Source organism: Polyodon spathula, chromosome 5, assembly GCF_017654505.1.
Source record: "Polyodon spathula isolate WHYD16114869_AA chromosome 5, ASM1765450v1, whole genome shotgun sequence".
NCBI lineage: Eukaryota > Metazoa > Chordata > Actinopteri > Acipenseriformes > Polyodontidae > Polyodon > Polyodon spathula.
Window position 1 is genome coordinate 47,792,954 of NC_054538.1, and position 24,022 is coordinate 47,816,975.

At 40.0% G+C, this 24,022-nt stretch overlaps 1 protein-coding gene across 3 annotated transcripts in view; it reads left to right on the forward strand.

The window, feature by feature from the left end:
• The window catches only part of LOC121316004 (protein EFR3 homolog B), a 253,193-nt gene that overhangs the window by 45,444 nt on the left and 183,727 nt on the right, over positions 1-24,022 (forward strand). For 2 of the 3 annotated variants that reach the window (XM_041250675.1, XM_041250674.1), the window contains 4 exons: positions 11,606-11,682; positions 13,157-13,284; positions 13,532-13,682; positions 17,166-17,287. In XM_041250675.1, the coding sequence (XP_041106609.1) occupies positions 11,606-11,682; positions 13,157-13,284; positions 13,532-13,682; positions 17,166-17,287 (478 nt within the window). Of the gene's footprint in view, positions 1-11,605; positions 11,683-13,156; positions 13,285-13,531; positions 13,683-17,165; positions 17,288-24,022 lie in introns of those variants that run through there. The other variant, XM_041250676.1, reaches the window with a different exon arrangement.

Here is a 24,022-nt window from a genome sequence, read left to right on the forward strand (position 1 = left end):
TCTTTGAAGCTTAGACTTTGTCTGCTGGCTTGGAAACTCGATCTATTGAAGTGTCCAGTACAAAACTCTCCTCTCCACAACAAAGTATTCAATCCCACGTTGCATCAAATTTGGCAACAAAGCTTTCAATTCTCAATAGAATCAACAAACAGCTGCAACAAACTCTCTAGTCCTCTGTATAGGATCCACAACAGCGTCCGTCCGCTCTGTCCTCTTCGTTGAATCTTTTAGCTACGCATGTAGCAGGACATAAAATGTTTGGTTTTGCTTTGATTTTTATAGTCTTTTTCCTCTGCTGAGTTGCCACTTTCATAAGATCATTGGTGTATCTTGCCTTTTTTTAACTCACACATCTTCTGGCTTTGTCCTTTGTCTGCTTCCTTTCATCCAGCAGCTTGTTGTTGCAGTTGGGACCTGCTGACATCTATACTTTATGTCTTCCTTGCACCAAACCGCTTGTGTTTGCAGTTTTGCAGTCTCTTCACTGTCTTTTCAGGTCCTGACAACTTGGTTTTTATCAATTGGAACTACTAACATTGCATTAATCTTAAATCTACCGAATGAAAAACACAAATTCCTTACGCACATTTTAATTAACAAAGCACCAATACAACACTTTACATGGAAATAACAAAACCCCAATACAACACATGCAAATATTTAACTAAATTAACACAAATAAGTGCACTGATTTGATCCAGTTACGTATCCACAGCCAAGGTCAGACAGTTGTAAAGGTCAAAGGTTACAGCTTTGCATAATGTATTCCACAACTGCGTGCTTTAAGGGACAGCAGCAAATTAGCTATTATACTGCTAGTCATTTTGGGAGGGTACACACACTGATATCGGTGGTAGTATAGCTTTTAAAATACATGAGGGGCCAGGGGTATTTCAACAGTCTGTTTACCTGCGTTTTAGTCCTTCAGCTACAAGACAACAGTTCAATATCCACAGAAACGAAGCAATCATTAAACAAATATCACATTACATTACGCTCCCCGTAGTGAAAAGTACTACAAACTACATATTAGCAGATTAATAAGCAGAATGCTACTTGGTGTTTTATTTAACCCTAAAACAGCCCTGTCAATAATTAAAGTAATTATAATAATACTTCAAGGTGTGGTCTGTTCGTGGGTATTTCCATTTGCTAATAAAGCTGCTTACATGCTTACATTCTTCAGCTCAGGACCTCATACAGAAAAGCAAACATGGTTTGTGAACTGTTCAGGCCATCGTCAATGCTCAATCTGAACAAATATCCACCACAGCCAGAGTTTTCTGCACAGCTTACAAAGAGGTTAAACATCATAGATCCGCTTTTTGTTTTGAACATGAAATGAATTGTCAGGAATTTAAGGGGGTTGTGTGGCAAAGTGCCCGCCCCTGTGTGTATTTTGTGTTATGTTAATGTTGGCGTATAGTCATTGGTATATGGGATGTAAACAGGTCTGTGTAATACAAGTATTTAAAATGTATATTTGTAATTAGGCACGAGGATTGCACAGCACTTCACGTGCAAATAAAAAGTAATAATATGTGAGCACGGGGAATTGCACTTTATTAATTCACGTGCAGTTATGCCTCGACTCCAATTGAATGATTGATTAGCAATTGAGTCTAGGTACAGCTGCATAAAATCAGCATGTTTTCACTCACTTTGGGTTGTGTGTTCGGTGAGTGGAGAATAGGATTAGAACGGAGGTAATTGTAATAATAATAATAGTAATACTAGTTAAAATAGAAGCTCACCGTGTTTGTCTGTGTAGTCTGTTTTGTTTGTCTCTGTCTCTTGTATTGTTTCTGGTCTGACGTCACCCACTCCAGCCGTCTTTGTGACAGGTTGACATGGGATGGATTTTGCATTCCAATGTTGCATTCTCAAACATTCAACAACACATTTCCTCAGAAATTTAGGAGAAAATTGTTTGAGAAGATGTGTGCTCCTAAAATCTGCTTAATGCTAAATGAGGCTACTAGTTTGAACACAAAGTGTCTTGATCGTGTATGTAAGGCTTCAGTTAGCTGAAATGGAGGCACCTGCAGATATTTTTGTTGATCTTGTTGAATTGGATGATCTAACTGCCAAGGGAATTGTCCATAGTTTATTGTCTGCACTAAGAGTGTGATTTTCACTGAAAACTTTCTTGCCAAATGCCTAATTGGAGTAACCTGTGATGGTGCACCATCTACGCGCTTTATAGCACATCTGGCAAAAATCAAATGGAGCTTTTAAAGAATGCGCAGACAGTTTAGACATTCAACTGTGCAAAATTGGCAGAATCTTAGATACTAGGTGGGTGGCATCGAGCTTTAGGACAGTAGACGCTATGTGGAAAAGTTATCCTGCACTTCACAAACATTTCACCTCTGCAGCAGAGAATGACTCATGGGGCAGTATGTCCCATCAAAGCTACTCTGGCCTGGCCAGGCGCTTATCGTCACGTCTTTTGTTAACAATCTTGGCCTCATGTGCGATGCTTTACAAGAATTGTCGGAACTGTCAGTTGAGCTTCAAAAGAGGGACTGTACAGTTATTGAAGCGCATCGAGCAGTCTTCAGGGAAGTGAGGGTGTTTGAGGCCAGCTGAGTCAGAGGGGAATCAAGGAGAACGTTTTTGAGGGGGTGACTCTAAATGCAGGAAAACCCGGCGACAAGAAGCTTTGCCAGAGGCAGTTTTTTCGGAGTTTGGTGAGGCAAATGGAAGATCGCATGTTGTCACAAGGAGGACCGGTGCCAGACAAAACAGGATACTGCAAGCTGATCGAGGAATTAAAGGTGCTTTACAAGAAATACTGGCCCGACAAGTCAGATGCAGTGTACGGGCAAACCGAAGTGGAATCTCTTTGCCAGCGCTTCGGCATTGACTGTCCGCGTACGACTATATGGGCATACAAGCGGTTCAGGGAAAGTAATGGACAAGACCTCCAAAGTGAATTGAATGACCTGTTTGTGGTGGTCAACACTGTTGCAGTCTGTAGGGCAGAGTGAGCGTGGCTTTTCTCAGATGAATCTAATTTGCATCTCAACCCTGCATGTCTCCATGCATCAATGCTCTTTCTGAACCTTGTCAGCCCACCTCTGACAATTCAACCTCGTCCCCTATGTAAGGTCCTGGATTGCTAAAGAACACAGAAGTGCTACGAACTCACAGCAAATCCAGAAAGAGGGAGGAGAGGCAAGAGGACATGATTGTGTTATGAACTTTTCTGGAGGAATAGACCCAGTAAGCCCATTACTTTCCTTTGATTTGCACACCTGCTCATACCTTTTTTTTTTTTTTTAAACCAAAAATGTGTTTAAATCATGGTTTTATGAAAATAATGATGGAAATAATGGGTAAGGCGAGATCTTTATCTTTAAAATGATATATTTATGTCAGTATTGGTTACCCATGGGCTATATTAAGATTCTGAAACCCCACAGACCCAACGACGGGTCCATCACGGTGGAAATGTTTCAAAAATACAGCAAGCCTAATAGCATATGATCATTTGCTGTTGAGTGACAGGAGATGGAGGTTGAAGTTGATACACCCTGCAAACCAACAGGATTTATTTACGTATTGTAGAGCTGAGTTACAGGATTTCCAGGATATAATGAGACAGACAACAGTTGCGGTTCAAAGCAGTAGGAAACCCCTGTCTTTACTATTTTTTTTTTAGCTTTTAGTGAACAATGGCTCTCATTCTTCTCCTCACACTCACTAACTCAACCTCTCAACTCTGTCTCTCAATGCCGCCAGATGCAGCTTCTCTCTTTCAAACTCATCTCCACACATAACAAAGATGCCCCAGTCCCGCCCCCTTTGTGGGTGTTAATATACCGGGTAAGCACTGAATTTTGCCGACTGTTATTGAAAAAAATAATACATTTAAGTATTTAGAATTTAATTTTCTAAAACATAAGGAGTATCAAAGCAATGTTCAAGAAAATTGAAAATTGTCTCTAAATCGTGGATTCCTCAAAATAGCCACCCTTTGCCTTAATAACAGCCTCACAAACACGAGACATTTGGTTAACAAGTTTCATCAGGAAATCACCCGACATGTCTTCCCAGCTGTTCTGCAGCAATTCCCAGAGATGTAGGGCACTTGTGTCTAGCTCTGCTTTGACTCTTCTGTCCAGTTTGTCCCATACAAGTTCTATGGGGTTGAGGTCTGGAGACTGGGCAGGCCAGGTCATTAGATTGAGTTGTCCTTCACTTTCCTTCTTGGCCAGATAGTTCTTGCACAACTTTGAGGTGTGTTTCAGGTCATTATCTTGCTAAAGAATGAAGGACTGCCCAACTAGCCATAATCCTGATGAAATGGAATGCCTCTGAAGTATGCCATGATAGCCATGCTGGTTGAGCTTGCCTTGGACTTGGTAAAGATCACCAACTCTGTGACCAGCAAAGCAACCCCAGACCATGACACTGCCTCCTCCATGCTTGACAGTGGGAACCACACATGCAGAACTCAGCGCTCACCCTCTCTGCTTCTTACAAATACTCTGCGGTTGGACCCAAATATTTTAAATTTTGACTCATCGGTCCATAAGACCGACTTCCACTCCTCAAACGTCCAGTTTCTGTGTTTTTTGGCCCAGGCAAGTCTCTTCTTCTTCTTATTCTGCACTCTTAACAATGGTTTCTTTGCAGCAATTCTTCCAGTTAGGCCAGCTTCACGCAATCACCTCTGAACAGTTGATGTTGAAACATCTGTACTTCTAGTAGCATTTAGCAGAGCTTGTATTTCAGGGGCAGTTAATCGCCGGTTTCGCAGGCTTGTGACTCGAATGAACTTGTTCTCTGATTCTGAGGTCACTCTTGGCCTGCCTGACCTTGTTCGGTCCTCATGAGTGCCAGTTTCTTCAAATCGTTTGGTGGTCTTGGCCCCAGCAGTTACAGACACTTACAAAGTTCTTGCGACTTGTCTTAGATTGACCTTCATTTCTTAAAGTAATTACAGACTGTCTTTTTTTTCTTTGCTTAACGGAGCCTATTTTGCCATTTTCTGCTCCCTTACATTCAGGAATGGCAAACTTGTGCCTATGCTACCTATATTTATAGTAATCATGGACCCTAACCTGTTAACAATAATTGGTGACAAAAGGTTAATTAGGTAACATGTTAGTTAACTCAGAGAACATCTAACAAAGACACTTTTATACTTAGGCCAGTGTTCTAACACCGTGTTATACACATTTCAGACTTTTAACTGACTTGGTCTTCAGACTGAAATCCCCTTGCTTTGGGTGACCATTTCATTGAAATTGACAAGATTTACATTTTCATTTAAAAATTAAATTTTTGATTGCAATTCACTTATGATTATCAGTGAAATATTAAGTGTTTATAGACAAGTTTTTACAATTGAAAGGATAGATGATCATGAAAAACCTGGTTTCAAGTAGGTGTACTCAAACTTTTGACTGGTACTGTATATTTCAATATATGTAGATTAAAAAAAATGAAAAAGATTGTTAAACAGTTTTAACTTAATTTAAATGTTAAGAATACTAAATACATAACTCACCTAACTGTCTTTGCTGCACACATCTGGACTTCAATGCAGGCGTTGCATCTTTAAAGTAATGTTGCTGGGCATGCACCACCAAACGGGACATAATTATTGCCATAATTTGCTAATGTTGCTGTTTTCTTCAAAAGGCCTGAAAATCTGAAATCTACTTCAAAATTTTGGTGCGTTTTGGTGAAATCCAGCACAAACCAGCACATTTTCTTATGCCTCCATTGACTCTCCATAGAAGGAAAAATCTGCCGAGCTCTCTGCATATACCACAATGCTTTGCGTGCAGTGAGACAGAAGTCTCCATTGAAAATCAGCCGAGTCAAGTATCTTGTTAAATAGAATGTCTTTGACGGTCCTCTCACAGAGACGCTGTCACAGAGCACGCCTCTGGCCTGCAGTTATGCACACTTGAAGATGTAGACATTTCAAATTGATTTGGCTGTAATCTGATATTTTCTAACCAGTAAATGTACCCTTTTCATGTTTTTTTTTTCACATTCCGTAGACTTTGATCTGTTTTTCCGTGAAATTAAAGTATCATTACCATGTTATCAATGTTAAAGCACGTCTGATGAACGTTTTGGAAGGGTCTAAAGCAGCTGTTGCCCCAGTGAAAGTGGCATGTTCTTCTGCCACTTTTACAGGGGGAACATTTTTTGAAATGCAGCTGTCCCAAATTATGTAGTTGGTCGGGGATATTTACTAAAACGGTAAATACGTACGAAAAACTTAATTCGGCTTATAAGGGAGGTTATTTGGAACAAAAGTTGATGTTTTTAAAAAAAATAAAAATAAAAACCCAACATTTTTAGAAATATTTTTTAAACATTTTTTTTTTTATTGCGCTTTTAGATATTTTTATGAAATTGAACAACAACATACAGAAAACCAGTCTGCTCCAACTTGAGTGTAGTCATCTGCAAATGACTTTGTGCAGAACCATTAGAATCATGTCCTTGGACACATTATCCTCATATGGTGGTTCCTCCTCCATGAACTTGTCAGTTGTGCCTTTCACTCATCTAAGGAACTTTATATGAAATGGAAAATCAGATATGGGATCATACAGGTGAGTAATGACGCCAATGTACTGATGCTTTATCTTTTTTGTAGCGTATTCAACAACGACAAAGTCGTTAATACAAGGTTTTGCGCTGGTTTATTTTGTAGGTTCCTGGTCTTCTGAGTCATGTTTTTATTGTGGCTTCGTCGGCTTATTGTGCTCTCTGGTACAGCGTACTTTTCTGACTCCTATAAAATACATGGCATTTAGACAAACAAATTATCCACTTATCCAGCAAAACCTTTACTATTTCATGGTATCATTAAAAAATGACCAGATTTATTGTAATTTCTGCGTACGTGGAAGTTCGACTACCATATATTTGGACACGTTTTCATTCCTCCTGAACAGCAAATGTTTGCTCAAACGTCAAAAACAATAGTTGCTCTAGGGAGCAAACATATTGGTTATGAATCCATGCAAGTTTTGTTGGAGCAGCATCAGTGGTTAGCCTACAGCGCCACCTAGTAGAATTTTTCAGCACTAATCCCAAATAGCCCTGCGATTCTCAAATAGCCGAGTTCTACGGTTCTCACTTTTGCGATTGAGGACCCACTGGTTACAAGTGGCCACAAGTGACTTTAGTCATTTGAAGACATCAGCTGGACATGCTAATTTAATGGAGGGAGAGGGTGAAAGCTTTAGCACAACAAAACTAAAACGATGTGAAAAGTCTTGGAAATTATTATACACCATTTCTCTGTTTTATAGTTTGTGTGTGCATATGATTTTGCAAACCACAAATAATAATTTATATTGGAAGAAAATATTTACACAATGAACCACTTGAAGAAACAGGATAAATACGGTGTAGCCTACATAAAAATCATAGACCCCAATGTAGTTTACAAAAAACACTTTTTTTTGGCTTGTATGCAAGGAACAAAAAACACTACAGCCTAATAAAATAAAAATAAAGCCTACTTGTCAAGCTATTTATCTCCATAACAATGACCTTACAATTACACAGTTTACAGTATATGGAAACAATAACTACATCTGTGTGCTATTTAAAATAAAAGTGGAACCAAATTATTCTACAACAATGATACATTAGTTCTTGTAGTTCTCAGAGCTCTGCATGTCACTCTGGTCTGGACAGAACAAGGTCTGCATTGAGGAAATTACGCCAGAGGAAAGAACTGCACTTAATATGCCTCGTAAAGACAACTGGGTGTTTTAAATACAGGGAGCTGTAATGATTTTAATGTTCAAACAAGTAAGAGACTAAACGTTACATCCAAGAAAAGGTGAATCGTGCACAAAACAAAGAAAAGCATAACAAAAGTAAACTGTCATACCTATCAATATTCCTTTCTGGATTGTAAAATCTGTTGATTTTGCTAAACTATTTAGAGCATTTTATAAGTCATCGGTTGCAATAAACCACCACTAAATGTTTAGGAACACATTTTTTTGGCATATTTTATTACTTGTGGAGGTGGGGGATGTGAGTTTACAGCACAACCAGATACAGTAAATAGTTTTTAAAAATCTGGTTAGAAATGGTGGAGTGGTTTTGCACCGATGATCAGATTTAGGCCTAATTGATTAAATCAGTCGTTTCTAGTTCAACAAACAATTATCAATGAAAACCATTTCAAACATTTTATAAAGCCTCCGTCACAATAAACCACAATGAAATGTTTACAAAATAATTGTTCAAGTATATATTATATAGTATATATCCAGTAGAGGATCAGCTTGTTAAGGGGACAGTCTGGGGCTACACATGTAAATGTATTTAACCTGTAACATTTATGCTGAAACCCCACTATAACATCACTATACTGTAGAGGCATTGAGACTATTTTTAGCGATTTTTTTTTTTTTTTTTTTTTTTTTTGAGAACAAGATATTTGAGTAGGTATAACATAGCTTTCCAGAACCAATAACACAATGCACCAGAATAATAATAATAAAGATGTAAACATATTACATGCCTTTAGCACTAAATGAAACAAACAAAGAACATGTTTGCAAACTTGCTGTAGTCATAATTTCCAATGGAGATTTGGGAGGCACATAAGATCCTCATTGACTTGCAGAAATTCTCTTTTTTTATTTTTGGAGTGGTTTAGAAATATTGCACATGCTTTACTAATAGTGTGGTTCAGTGAAAAATGTCTACACTTCAAAACTCATTTAAACTAAAGTCAACACTGTTAGAGTTATAACAAAGAGCGGTGTCTGCAACTCTTAGTGGAATGTTTTATTATCTTGGAGGAGCAGGTTTTTTTAGGAATATGGACAGAAATAAATTAACTACAGTAAAACTGTAAACTAAACCCAGTTGGACTCTGTGTTGTACTGTTTTACAGTACTTGAATGGTAAACATTTATCTTAGAAAATGCTTGATTGTTTTTTGAGTAAAATACACTAGTACATGTAATGGTGAATCATATTATGCTGATACCTTGCTTATTTTTGCAAGTGGGATGTTACAAATCTCTAAACCTGTTTCCCCTAAGGTTGGTTCCCATCAGTTGGCCTTCAATATTATCCCAGAGTGTAAGAATTCAAATAATTAATAATGCATACCTAAAACATAAATAAACATTTATTACAGCTTGCTGTCACACAGTGTGTTATTGTGTTTCAAGTAACTGTCTCTCTGGGTGTTTGTGTTGAAGAGCTGTTATTAAAACTGTCCTGGAGCTCTGCGGAGGTGCTCATTACTGACAGGGTGTGGGCTGCAGACTAGCTGATTTACTGGGATTGTTAGGTTGTTTGGAATAACAGTCACACATGTTCAGCATGTAAAAGTGTTACTAAGCCAGTATAGTATAAACTTTTAGAAAGCAATAACGCTTCCTTTAGTAAAAAGAGTTCCATAATCTTAAGGTAGCCTATGATATTTTTGTTAATTTCTTCAAATAGTTTAAAATGTAAAATTGTTGTATTCCCCCCCCCCCCCCTTCTTATTCTGATGGAATATAATCATTTTTATAAAATGTTTGAAACAGTTTATCATCATTGGCAATCATTTTGATTAACAATTAACAAAATGCAAAGTGAGTGAACAGAAGAAAAATCGACATCAAATCCATATTTGGTGTGACTACCCTTTACCTTCAAAACAGCATCAATTCTTCTAAGTACACTTGCATGAAGTCAGGGATTTTGCTGGCATATAGTCAGGTGTATGATTAAACAATTATACGAAACAGGTGCTAATGATCATCAATTCAATATGTAGGTTGAAACACAATCATTAACTGAAACAGAAACAGTTGTGTAGGAGGAATAAAACTGGGTGAGGAACAGCCAAACTAACAAGGTGAGGTTGCTGAAGACAGTTTACTGTCAAAAGTCATACACCATGGCAAGACTGAGCACAGCAACAAGACACAAGGTAGTTATACTGCATCAGCAAGGTCTCTCCCAGGCAGAAATTTCAAGGCAGACAGGGTTTTCCAGATGTGCTGTCCAAGCTCTTTTGAAGAAGCACAAAGAAACGGGCAACATTGAGGACCGTAGATGCAGTGGTCGGCCAAGGAAACTTACTGCAGCAGATGAAAGAAACATCATGCTTTCTTCCCTTCGCAATCGGAAGATGACCAGCAATGCCATCAGCTCAGAATTGGCAGAAAACAGTGGGACCCTGGTACACCCATCTGCTGTCCGGAGAAGTCTGGTCAAAAGTGGCCTTCATGGAAGACTTGCGGCCAAAAAGCCATACCTCAGACGTGGAAACAAGGCCAAGCGACTGCAAGTGTCTGCAGGCAACAGTGAAGCATGGCGGAGGTTCCTTGCAAGTTTTGGGCTGCATTTCTGCAAACGGAGTTGTGGATTTGGTCAGAATTAATGGTCTCCTCAATGCTGAGAAGTATAGGCAGATACTTATCCATCATGCAATACCATCAGGGAGGCATCTGATTGGCCCCAAATTTATTCTGCAGCATGACATCGATCCCAAACATACAGCGAAAGTCATTAAGAACTATCTTCAACGTAAAGAAGAACAAGAAGTCATGGAAGTGATGGTATGGCTTCCACAGAGCCCTGATCTCAACATCATCGAGTCTGTCTGGGATTACATGAAGAGAGAAACGCAACTGAGGCTGCCTAAATCCACAGAAGAACTGTGGTTAGTTCTCCAAGATGTTTGTGCCAACCTACCTGCCGAGTTCCATCAAAAATTGTGTGTAAGTGTACCTAGAAGAATTGATGCTGTTTTGAAGGCAAAGGGTGGTCACACCAAATATTGATTTGATGTAGATTTTTCTTCTGTTCACTCACTTTGCATTTTGTTAATTGATAAATCTAAACTATTAACATGTCTATTTTTGAAAGCATTCTTACTTTACAACATTTTTTCACACCTGCCTAAAACTTTTGCACAGTACTGTGAGTGTATATATATATATATATATATATATATATATATATATATATATATATATATATATATATATATATATACTCTACATGAGATCAAGGACGAAGCGCTGCGACGATTAATAATTTATGACATTAATTATTGTAAGGTGTCGTGTCACTAACTGTCCAACAAGCAACAGTGATTGACGGTTGTTCCTTGGGGAAAGTGATGTGGAACCCCTTTTCCTATGTACCTAGTCATTCTTAATGTTGCAGTCTTTTCCTTAATATCATTGTGTTTTCCTTAATTGTGCTGCATTTTCCTTAATGTCGTTGTGTTTTCCTTAATGTTGCAGCGTTTTCCTTAATGTCTTTGGTTTTCCTTAATGTTGTGTTTTTCTCGATGTCGTTGTGTTTTTCTTTTTGTATTTCTGCTTTTCTTTTTGTGTTTGTGTTTTGTACTTCAGGACCACTTTACTTAACAGTGTGGAGTATGGTGTGTAGATAAGTGGAAAAAAATCCTCATTTAAATGCATGAAACTCTGAGGCACTGACACAACAAAATGTGAAAAAAGTTCAAGGGGGTGTAGACTTTCTATAGGCACTGTATGTAGTTTGCTCTGCCTGTAATGATTGATTGCTGTACTCTTGCTCAACTGCAATTTGAGTTATGCAGTGCAATTGTGTTTTGTTTTCCCAGGAGTGTGTGGGTGCTGTGGGGCCCTAAGACCCCGATACAAGAGACTAGTGGACAACATCTTCCCTGAGGACCCCGAGGTGAGTTCTCAGTTCATTCAAGGAAATGTACCTTCACGAAAATCAAACACATTCTGAAAACTGAATAGACCTTGCTTTTTTAGCCAGATGAAAAACACATTTTTCCAAATGAAAATGCACTTTTGATTCATTTGGAAAAATCAGACCACAACATGTAATACTGTACCAAGAGGTTATAAGCGCCTGGGGCTGTGGATAAGAAATAAGAAACAAAACCACATAAAGATTCAATTAAGGTTGTATCATTTACCTTTTGGATATGATTTTTTTTCTGTTTTTTTCAGGAGAAAAAAAAATGTAAATGTTGTTACACTATCAAGAAAAGAAACAAGAAGCAGTTAAATTAACGTTATGAGTTGTTTATCAGTTGTATAAGACTTACATGCATTTTTCTCTTTGTTAAAATAATAGAGACAAACTTTGCACAAAAATGAAACTTCATCAGTCCTGTTTCATCATTGTGGCTGTTTATCACGCTTCTGTCACCCCCCGTTCTTGCTCTCTGTTTCATTATTGCGGCTGTTTGTCACGCTGCTATCACCCCCCCACCCCCCCACCCCCCCGTTCTTGCTCTCTGTTTCATCTTTGTGGCTGTTTATCATTCTCCTATCACCCCCCGTTCTTGCTGTCTGCTTCATCATGTGGCTGTTTATCACACTCCTGTCACCCCCCCGTTCTTGCTCTCTGCTTCATCATTGTGGCTGTTTATCACACTCCTGTCACCCCCCCGTTCTTGCTCTCTGCTTCATCATTGTGGCTGTTTATCATTCTCCTGTCACTCCCCCGTTCTTGCTCTGTTTCATCTTTGTGGGTGTTTGTCACGCTCCTGTCACCCCCCCCCCCCCCCCCCCCCCTTGCTCTCTGTTTCATCTTTGTGGCTGTTTATCATTCTCCTATCACCCCCCGTTCTTGCTGTCTGCTTCATCATGTGGCTGTTTATCACACTCCTGTCACCCCCCCGTTCTTGCTCTCTGTTTCATCTTTGTGGCTGTTTATCATTCTTCTGTCAGCCTCCCGTTCTTGCTCTCTGTTTCATCATTGTGGCTGTTTATCATTCTCCTGTCACCTCCCCGTCCTTGCTCTGTTTCATCTTTGTGGCTGTTTGTCACGCTCCTGTCACCCTCCCATTCTTGCTTTGTTTCATCTTTGTGGCTGTTTATCATTCTCCTGTCACCCCCCCATTCTTGCTCTGTTTCATCTTTGTGGCTGTTTATCATTCTCCTGTCACCCTCCTGTTCTTGCTCTCTGTTTCATCATTGTGGCTGTTTATCACACCTATCACCCCCCCGTTCTTGCTCTCTGCTTCATCATTGTGGCTGTTTATCATTCTCCTGTCACCCCCCCGTTCTTGCTCTGTTTCATCATTGTGGCTGTTTATCATGCTCCTATCACCCCCAGTTCTTGCTCTTTGTTTCATCATTGTGGCTGTTTATCATTGTCCTGTCAGGCTGTAATTCTTGCTTTCTGCATACAGGACGGCCTTGTTAAAGCCAACATGGAGAAGTTGACCTTTTATGCTCTGTCTGCTCCAGAGAAACTGGACCGTATAGGAGCCTACCTCTCCGAAAGACTGTCCCGAGATGTAGCAAGACACAAATATGGGTGAGCAATCCCTTTTTAGTTTACAGTGCCATCAAAATATGTTGCTCCTGCTCCTGACATATTAGATTTCATATTAATTCTTTAACCTCACCCCTCTAAAATAAAAAAAAATAGAACAGGTTTTAGTAGTTAACAGTGATTTAAATTGTGCTATTACTATTTTGTTGTCAAATTAATTAGCACTTTACTCTGTAACCCGACTGTGTTAACAGAGCATTGGTATGTCTGTCCTTGCCGCTTCTGACAGGTATGTCTGCATCGCTATGGAAGCTCTGGACCAGCTGCTAATGGCATGCCACTGCCAGAGTATCAACCTGTTTGTAGAGAGCTTTCTGAAGATGGTGCGTAAGCTGCTGGAAGCTGATAAACCAAACCTGCAGATCCTGGGGACCAACTCGGTGAGTGTGGAAATGCTTGTTTGCAAGTGCAGGAGAGATTCCTTATCAAGTACTAAATGTAAACATTACCTTATGGGTATTAATCCCTTCGTACCATCTAACCTGAATAGATAATCAGGTATAAATAGACTTCTGACACTGATGTCGTCATCATTTTTCCTTTCACTGCCTGAGAGAGAGATCTACGAACAAGTATTGAATAAAATACTTATCTGCTTTTTCGCTTGTGTATTACACTATTAATGCGATTTGAATTTATGTGTTATAGTAATTTACTTTCACGTATTGTGCACTCAGCCATGGTTTTTTGTGAGTCCCTCAGTAGCTTTGTGCTCTGCGCGAAGCCAGCAGGTCTGCTGCCCCTTCCCTGGGATCGAAGCCCATAAGTCGCATCTGGTGTTCTCTCTTAAGTTGCTAGCTTCAGTCGAGCATAAAAATACAAGTGTTTTTTGTTACAAAAACTATATTAAAATAACAGTAAGTGTTTGATTACTGTAGTGTGTGAAATATCTTTTTCTCTGTGTATTCTGTTTTTTACCCCTACAGAAACACGTGGCTGCTGGGCTCTGCTGTCCTGCGTTAGACCGAGACACGCTGGGTCAGGCTGCTTGCAGTTTTTCTCAGTGTCTCGTTGCCACATTAAGATCTGCTTGCAGAATTAGCGTGAAGACTGTTAGCTAACAGTAGGCTTTCCTTAGTTTTTTAATTATTCGTCAGCCAAGAGTGCTATAGGCGGGCATCCCTATATCACTCCTGGGGTAACTGTAGGTCCCAGACCTGCTCTTGTTCCCGCCGGTACTTTGTACCACCAACAAGGTTACCTTTGCCAATTCACTAGCAGTCAGCTCTAATTTGGGTCTGACTGCCTGCAGTCCTTCCTGTAGTGTCTCGTTGCACTCTGGTTTCTGATTGCAGTACCACTACGAAGGCTTCCTCCAGTTTTAGGGCTGTGTTATGTTAAGCCAGAAGCTATACCGGTGGACATTCCTGTATTGTGCTTTTTCGGTAAATGTAGTTCATTGATCTACCACCGTTCTTGGTGAACAAGGTTACTGTAACGGTATCGTGCTCTGTGAACCGTACCATACCGTTTGCACCATACCGTACGCACTGTACTGTGTGTATAGTGCATTATGCACCATACCGTTGTGCATTGTACCGTACCGTGTGCACCGTGCATTGTGCACTGTACTGGGAGTACTGTCCAATATAGTACACTGTGCATGCACCGTACAGTGTGTGTTGTACTATGTAACCACTATGTAAAAGTAACCAAGGCTAAACAGTACCACCCCTGGTTAGCAGCAGTACTGTTTAACGGTAAACCACCGTTCACGGTCTTTCTCATCGTCTTCTCCTTCTCCCTCCCCTCCTTAACAGGGAGACCTGTTCGCTGAGCTATTGTCTGAAAACACTGCTCCACCTGCTCCCACTGTGCTTTCAGAGCAACAGGGAGTAGCGCACGTAGCATGGTAGCAAAAGGATCTGCTGTCTTTCTCTGGCTCGGATGAGGTGGCTGATCAAGAGTTCCCCTCTGAACAGGGAGACTCAGAAAGCACAACCCCGGTAGTGCATTTGTCCCATGGTCTATAAATGATGAGCATTAGCTCTCTCTATTTCTGAGGATGATCCCGCTCCCCCTCAGATGTCTCCTCCAATACACCCAGACTTTCTTTTTGATGTCCATTCATCTTGGGGCCAAACTGTACAGCTTTCATGAAGCAGAAAAGTTTGGCTTGGCTCATTTTTCTACACTAGATGCCGCTATTGCATCACTGGTGCAGGCTCCAAAATGAATGCTTCTAAACAAAGACGCTACCTGCCCGAATAAACAATGCAGGGTTCACTGCATGACTTGGCAACTACAACAGTATCTTGGTAGCGTATCAGAACTGTTTGTTAGTCTGTTTCACAGAGCCACAGACCCACACCACAGCAGATAGAACTACGGTTGGTGAATAAAAACCTGCTCCGTATATCTAAGTTCAACGGATAGGCAGTAGGCAGGAACCTTGCTGTGTTAATATCTGTAAGAAGGCAGCTGTGACTGTCTCAAGCATGTATAGCGGATGGGGATAAGGCACCATTACTGGATGCTCCCATTACTTCAGGACACACTTTTGGTCCTGCAGTAGATGACATGGTGCAGCCGGTTGTGAGAATCTAGTGGCAGTGGAATACAGAGGCGGCTCGTCAGCCGAGGCTAAAAAAAAAACATTTAGCATATTTTTATTTAATTGAGAAATATAAACATATTTATGCACAGTTAAGCATGTATATTTTAAATACATGTAAGTCCACAGAAGCGCTAGCGACATTATTTAAAAGTCACAACTCGCTCAGTAGTGAACCCACACTCCAGAAAGCTGGAACACTGTAGTGCTGCCGCATTTGTGCTTGAGGCACAAACCTTTCTGAAGGCATTGCTGTGGTAACCACAGCTTGGTGAAACACCTACTGGATTTGGAGGTTAGAATTTGTGCAATGTTTTTTTATTTTATTTTTTTTCCCCAATAGTGGCTTTAGTTGAATCTGATATTATAGGCGACCTGAGATTCCGAAGAAAGACGGTAAATGAACAGGCAAGGAGTCCATAAAATGGCAGGCAGTGCTGTGCACAAACTATTGTTGGCCTTGTTTTCTCCTTTCAACTAAATAAGGCAAGGCTACATCATCTCTTTTAATGGACGTAAAACTGTCAATTTATTGTCACGGCATGACAAGCTGCCTTGCTCATTTGTTGAAGCCAGCTAATCTTCATTGTCACTTAGAAACTAAACACAGTGCCCCGACTTCTAAAAGAGGGCATTAGAAACCCATTTGTGAAGGTTGACTGTGAAATGCACATGAACTTGACATCAAAGGAGGAAGACAGCCTACCAGAGCTTTCATGTGACACCTCTTTAAAGTTAGTCTTCATGCAACTAAAATGGACTGATTTCTGGTTAAACGTTCAGTCTGAATATCTGGAACGGTTCCACAAGGCAGTAAAGTACCAGTTACCGTTTGCCACCACATACTCTTGTGAAAGGGGATTTTCTGTGCTTGTTGAGTTGAAATCAAAGTACTGGAGTAGGCTGGACGTGGAACCAGATTTAATGTTAAAACTGTCACCACTCCAATCGGATATTCAGGCTGTGACATCACTAAACAGCACCAGCCATCTAATTTGGTAAGTTAATCAATTTCCCGTATGGCATCGTTATCAATTGCAGCACTACAGTGGAAAGCAAAATTAATAGAATATCTATGTATAGTGGCTATGTGTCACTGTGATAGTAGTACATGGTGGTTCGCGAAATTCTCGGCGATTCAGAAGGGATCCGCTCACCCAAAAAGGTCGGCAACCACTGTTGTATGGTACCAGATATGATTTATTTATTTATTTATTTTCTGAAAGTAAATGTTTGCTCGAACATGTACTTTTTTTAAAATGGCACATGTGAGCCTACATAGCTAATAGCATGTTTCCTCCCTTTCTAGTTTGTGAAGTTTGCCAATATTGAAGAGGACACACCCTCCTACCACCGGAGCTATGATTTCTTTGTATCCCGATTCAGTGAGATGTGCCACTCTAGTTACGAGGACCCTGACATCCGCACAAAGTGAGTGGGGGGTGGGGGGGAAGGGGGTTCAGGCTGGGAAAACAAGGGTCCAATTTACTGAGCTTTTGTTTGATCGGTTTAACTTCTGACTAAGTAAATAACCTAGGCTTTAAAAAATATAATTTTCAGTTTTCTAGACCTTTTTATTTTAAAGCATGTATTTTTTGTTTTAATTTTTAAAATCTTTCTTTGGTTGCATGATGAAACAAGTTATCCTTCTTGGAAAATAACTGAATGTAGCATTGTAACAGGGTGACGTGTTACATGTGTGGGTAGTTACTGGAAAATACTGACAGACACAGCATTGGTGTTGATATGCTGCTCAGGCGCGCAGATTTAATTTCAACACAGAGCTGAGACTAGGGTACCAGCAATGGTAGACCTAGTGTCACATTTAATAAAAACAAAAACAAAAGCTAAAAATAAAATTTTGCTACACAAAATGATGAGCGCTAGTCCCACTAAAAAGAACGTTCTGGTCAAGGAACCTACTACTCTATGGTAAACCTTCTCTATACTCTTTTGGGATCCACATCCCCTAAGCTGACCTACTTCTGTTCTGTTGTTTCCAAAGTCCTGGCCTCCCAGCGACTCTGGGCAATTCCGACGGTCCTGGCTGGGCAATTGCCTTCTCAGGCCTCGTCTTGTAGTTAAAGTGCTCTGTGGTAGTATTTACCGCAGAGCGGACTCTTCCCTCTAGGATGTAAACAAACACTCTCACTCAGCGCCTGTTTGTACAGCAATGGCCTTGCAGCAGCCCCGAGAGGAAACCAAGGCTACTAAATGCAAGTCAAGACCAAAGTGTAGGATGTTGTGTAATGTTGCTTAGGATTCATATATAAAGCTAATTATTAGCCACAGAAAGAAACAACACAGTTATTAACTATTTATTTGTTCAGAAAATGCAGTTTTTTGGCAAAAGCTGTCTCTTTACGTTTTTAATTGTATGAACTGTGTGGCTACTGGCTTGCTGGCATAAGGGTGACTTTTGTGCCCACAGGGTCAAAATAATTTTTTTGGCAAAAAGCTTCACTGCTGTTATCACTGAGAATGCAGAGAGTAATTCAGCACTTGGCAGACAGGGGGGTAGGGGTGCACAGAGAGGCGGCGAGATCTCTGATCGGGAAATTAAACCTCCCCACTAGCAATCCGGTCAATTTCATTGCCGCTGGGTGGCCCGGCAACCTGCAGCCTAGATTTGGTTCCATCCTGCGAGGACGTACAGTGCCGAGAAAATGTTTGTGAACCCCCATGATAATTATGGAAATTCCATAGTTTTACCATGATAGCCTTCTTGAGTCAAAACTTTGATATATCTTTTTAATATCCAATAGGGTTTATATTAACCAATTCCATGTATTTTAGAACAAAATGATTTATGACAAACAATGAGTAATTAAGATTCAGGGTATGTGAAAAACCCTGGTTTTATCAGCTTAATTAAGGGGATAGAATTCAATTAAGGGGATAGGGGATTAGAATCAGGTGTTTAAATAATTAGGTAGATCTTCAGGGGTGAGTTTGGGAGGCCCCATCCTATATTAAGATCAGAAACTTTGTGAGTTTGGTCTTAACCGTACAGGTGTGTGAAATCACGTCATGCCACGATCAAAAGAAATCTCTGAGGACCTAATAAAAACAGTTATTGATGCTCATCTGTCTAGAAAGGATTACAAAACAATTTCTAAAGATTTGGGGCTCCACCAATCCACTGTCAGACAGACTGTCAATCTAAAAATGGAGAAAGTTCAAGACCACAGTCACTCTACCCAAGAGTGGTCATCCTACCAAAATCTCTCCAAGAACAAACCAGAAAATCATCAAGGAAGTAACAAAGAAGCCCAGAGTAACATCCAAAGATCTGCAGGCCACTCTCACCGGCTAATGTGAGTGTTCATGACTCCACTATCAGCAAAAGACTGAACAAGAATGGTGTTCATGGAAGGATAGCCAGGAGGAAAGCACTGCTCTCTAAAAAGAACATTGCTGCCCATCTGAAGTTCGCCAGAGAACACATAGATGATCCACAAGACTTCTGAAGCATGTCCATGCAAGGAAGCCCTCAAATGTCACCTAGTTGAAGCCATTCTGTAAGGAGGAATGGGCCAGAATTCCTCAAAACCGATGTGAGAGACTGACAAACAGTTACAGGAAATGCTTAGTTGAAGTCATTGCTGCTCAAGGGGGTGCCACCAGTTACTGAAAGGTTGACATACTTTTTCACACATGGATATTGAATGTTGAATCATTTGTGGATAAATACATTTTGAAAAGGTATCATGTTTGTGTCATTTGTTTAATCAGGTTATCTTTATCTACTATTAGGACTTAGATTAAGATCTAATAACATTTTAGGTTCTACCCCATGTGACTATTTTGTAAAATGTTAAGCATATATTCTACACAGTTTAACATATGTTTCCTTGTGTTACATACAAAATGCAGAGGTGTTGTGTTGCATTTATGGATGAACTGAAAAAACATAAACGTACTGTAAACATCCATGAAGGGTAGTGTTCATTGTTTCTTTGTTCTTATTTTTGCTGATTTGACTTAACCACGCAAATCATATTATTGTTTGGATCCAAACACTTCCTAATTTTGGTATGTACAGGCATCTAGCTGCTGTCGCAAAAAGGGCACTGTGGCCATAATTGCCGCGCAACCACGGCAGTTGCAGCAAGGCAATCGTTAATATCGAGCCTTGATATTTTCTACAAGCATAAACACATCAAGTATATTTAACAGATAAATACAGATCTGTTAAATACTGATCATGACAGGAAGTGAGATATGAAAAGGAATATATTTTTGGGTTAATTGTTGAAAATAAATTTATTTAATTGTTTAGCTGCTGTGGCGCTCCGCCTGGGACGATTACCTGTCTGCTTGGAGCAGCAGCTGAAAGCAATCAGCTGTTCCAGCAGGCAGGTGGGTGCCTCTCAGCGGAGTGTCAGTATGAAAACATAGCGATCACTATGATTGGGGCTGTTGCAAGGCCTGCCGTTTTCATGGCACCTTTGATTTATAGATTGTTGTACTGTGTTCTATTTTACCGTCCTCTGTGCGATACCATTGCTGGTAGCATCATGTGACATTATTGTTTGTTTTTTTGTTTATGTGTTCTGATGTGATCTGATTTTTGTTTTTTCGTTATTCTTGGTGCAAACTCTTTTATTGCTGCAACATCTGCTTTTATTTACTCAAGGTGACCACATCTTCAACAGATGAGGTACTGCTTCACTCACACTCCGCCTCAAAAAAATCCAGTGAAGGTGGAATGGCAGGCGCTTCCCCCTTTTCCTACAGTGATTGATGGAACCGTGCTTTGCGGGCAGGGCAGGCAGTGAACCCTCATTCCAAATGTGTTTCTCCAGGTATCACCAACTAAGTTGAGAAGATCTGCAGTGCATGTTACGTGCACTGCATTCAGAAACAGTGCTTTGAGTGTTTCCAGCACTGCTTGACTCAAGTGAAACTGCTGTTTGAACTCCCAGGGTATCAAATGATAGCATCTAACACAGACATTTTGGCATCTAGATGGCTTAAATATTATGGAATTAAAACCTTTCCTGCATATGTGGAGGTACTCATTCACAGCAGGGGACAAAATTGGTATTTGAGATCCATCTATGACAAATTTCTTGATCTAATAAATCGCACAGATTACAAAGTGCCACACATGTCAAATTTGTAGTTGAATTGGGATGTTATTTTAATATAATATTCATATTTTTACTATAGAAACTCAGTTCAGCGTGCACAGTAAATCCAAGATGGACTTCCTGATTTTTGTGCATTTAAAAGGCTTTTTTTAATGGTTTAAAAACTTTTGGCCGGCATAGGCGATTTAAATATTAGCATCGTGTTCAGTGTGAACACCAAAAAATCTGCTTGTCGTCCGCACCATCGCTGCGCCAGTGTGAATGAGCCTTATGTTATGAGAAAACTGATTTTATAAAATCCATTAATTTTTTTCTGTTTTAAATCTAAAAATGATTGGCCATCCTAAGATTAGTTATCTCCCTTCTTGGCAATTGATACCTTTGATATTAATATATACAGATCAAGGATTTGACTGGTCCGTAAATACTCTTTCCCGTCTGATTTCACTGCCATATTGACAGCCAGCTTGTTGTATGAGCGGTATGGTGTGTGCTAAAACAGCATTTGCGATGGAAATTGCTACTTGCGGTTGCTGTCTGGCTGTCGCAAGTTTCAGCCAAAATCGATGATGTTTCAGCCCTGGGAATGTTTTATGAAACCCACATTGTAGTCTGTGAGATGCCTATGACTGCGATTCAGCAAACATCGCTTTTATGAAACGGGCCCCTGTATCAGAGAGAGTCAAGCCTGTCCTTGAGTTCAGAGGGAAGAGAAAAGTTGTGGCTTTGAAACCCCAGTTATGTTAATTTTGGTTAATTCTCACATGAGGGCCCTTTACGAAGATGGGGCTTGAAGTAATAGCCATAGCCAACTGCTTTCTTCATCCTTATTATCCCCGACAATTTATGCTGTTCTATAAATCTATAGAACCACTTATCCAATTGTGCCGATACTTGGTTAGCACATTCTTTAGCACATGGTACATGTATCCCCTGAATCTAATACTCTCAGTAACTAAATCATATGCTGAATAATATTGGCAAAATGTATCAAAATTGGATACACAGAAAAATGTGAAGTGTGCAATACCTATCTGTGCGTTTTGACTGCTTCCACTATGTCCTCTATACTATATCATGCAGAGGGGAATAATTAAGACTGGCACACCTGGTACTACATTCAATCGGTTTTGAAGTATACTACAATGTAGCGTGGTATAGTTTATCAGCAGGGCTTAAAATTAACGGCAGTCATATGGCAAATGGATGCCCTTCTCAATTGTCGCAATGCCCGTACAAATATTATGTCTGTTCACGGCCATTATGGCCACAGTGCCCTCTCGGCTACAGCAGCTGGAGAGTTTGAATCCAAACAATAACATGATTACTTGATTTGTGCGTTATGTCGTATCAGTGGGGAAAAGAAACGAGAGTAAACAGTGCCCTTTCAAGCAGTGAAAAGGTTACCTTACTCAAGCTGAAAACGTTTTCTTTTGAACTCCAATATGTAGTCTTTCGACAGTTATGTCATAGGGTGCCTAAATAAAGTTATGTCAATAGGATAAATATTTTATCGTTTGTTGGATCTTCCAAAAGTAATGACTAAAGCTAAGGTTTACAATTTTAGAAAAGCAAACTATGAAGGTTTGAAACAGACTAACAGTAGTAGATTGGAGTAAAATAGAGAAAACATCCACAGAAAAAGGGTGTCTGTTTAGCTCCCTTAGCAATGTTCATTTCTATTTCTCTCTTGGCCTTTCTAACTTCCTTTTTGACTTGCATTTGCAGTTCTGTGTACTCTTTCTGTGTACTTTCTTTTTGGTCCTTTTTTAATGCTCTGTAAAGTGCCTTTTTTCGCTGAATATTTTTTTTAATTGATCTATTAAACCATTTTGGCAATTTAGTTTTACATTTAGATTTGTCTACTTTAGGGATATAATTGTTTTGCGCCTCTAGTACTACGTTTTTGAAGAACAACCATCCTTCTTCTGTGGGTGTTTTCTCTATTTTACTCCAGTCTACTTCTGTTAGTCTCTGTTTCATGCCTTCATAGTTTGCTTTTCTAAAATTGTAAACCTTAGCTTTAGTCTTTACTTTTGAGGATTTAAAAAACACTTCAAATGAGACCATGTTGTGGTCTGAGTTTGCCAGTGGTTCTCTGACCTCTGTTTTAGTTATTCTATCTTCGTTATTTGAAAAGACTAAATCAAGGCATGCCTCCCCTCTAGTGGGTGCCTTCACAAATTGTGTTAGGAAGCAGTCATTTGTCATTTCCACCATTTCTATTTCATCCTTCGCGCTACCCACCGGGTTTTCCCATTTTATTTGGGGGAAGTTGAAATCCCCCATTAGTATGGCTTCTCCTTTGCTACACACATTTCTAATGTCATTGTATAACAGATTATTGTGCTCACCGTCTGAATCTGGCGGTCTATAGCATGCTCCTATTATTATGCCTTTTGAATTTTTGTCTGTTATTCTGACCCATATTGTCTTTAATATTGTCTTTAATCATTTTAAGTACCGTGCCTATTTACATAGATAGATAATCACAGTGTGTGTTTATGCATAATTGTAGTGCATGTTTGTGTTTTCTGTGTGAGCGTATACTTTTTATCAGCATTTTGTTTATAAACTGTCAGTAATACTACTTGACCACAGTTTTACAGCAACTGATTATGCATTAAAAAATCTGACCGGTCCATCTTGCAGCTCATAGTGATAGGTTTCAGATCGAACTTCTATCTGCTGCAGTCTGGTTCCAAGCAGGTCTGCTCTTTCCCACCTGCTGACTCTATATAAGCTGCAGTCTGCGTGCTGTTCGGTGGGAGTGTGCTGAGAGAGTGGCAGCGAGCGTTGGAGAGAGAGAGCCGAGAGAACAAACGTGTATTCATTTATGACCTTCCTGTTAAAAACCACAGCCAGCCTAGCCCGCAGCAATAAACGTCCCTTTCAAGTACCAAAGAAATCCTGTTGCAGTGTCTCTTTCTTCCCGCTGAACGCATGTCAAGCCGCCACCACCACACTGCTGTCAGAAGCAAGCAGGATATGGAGACCTCAGAAGTAGATTTGATGAAAAAGGCGAGGGAGCAATGGCGGCAGAAAATGCTGAGACAGCTCGCGTTTGAGG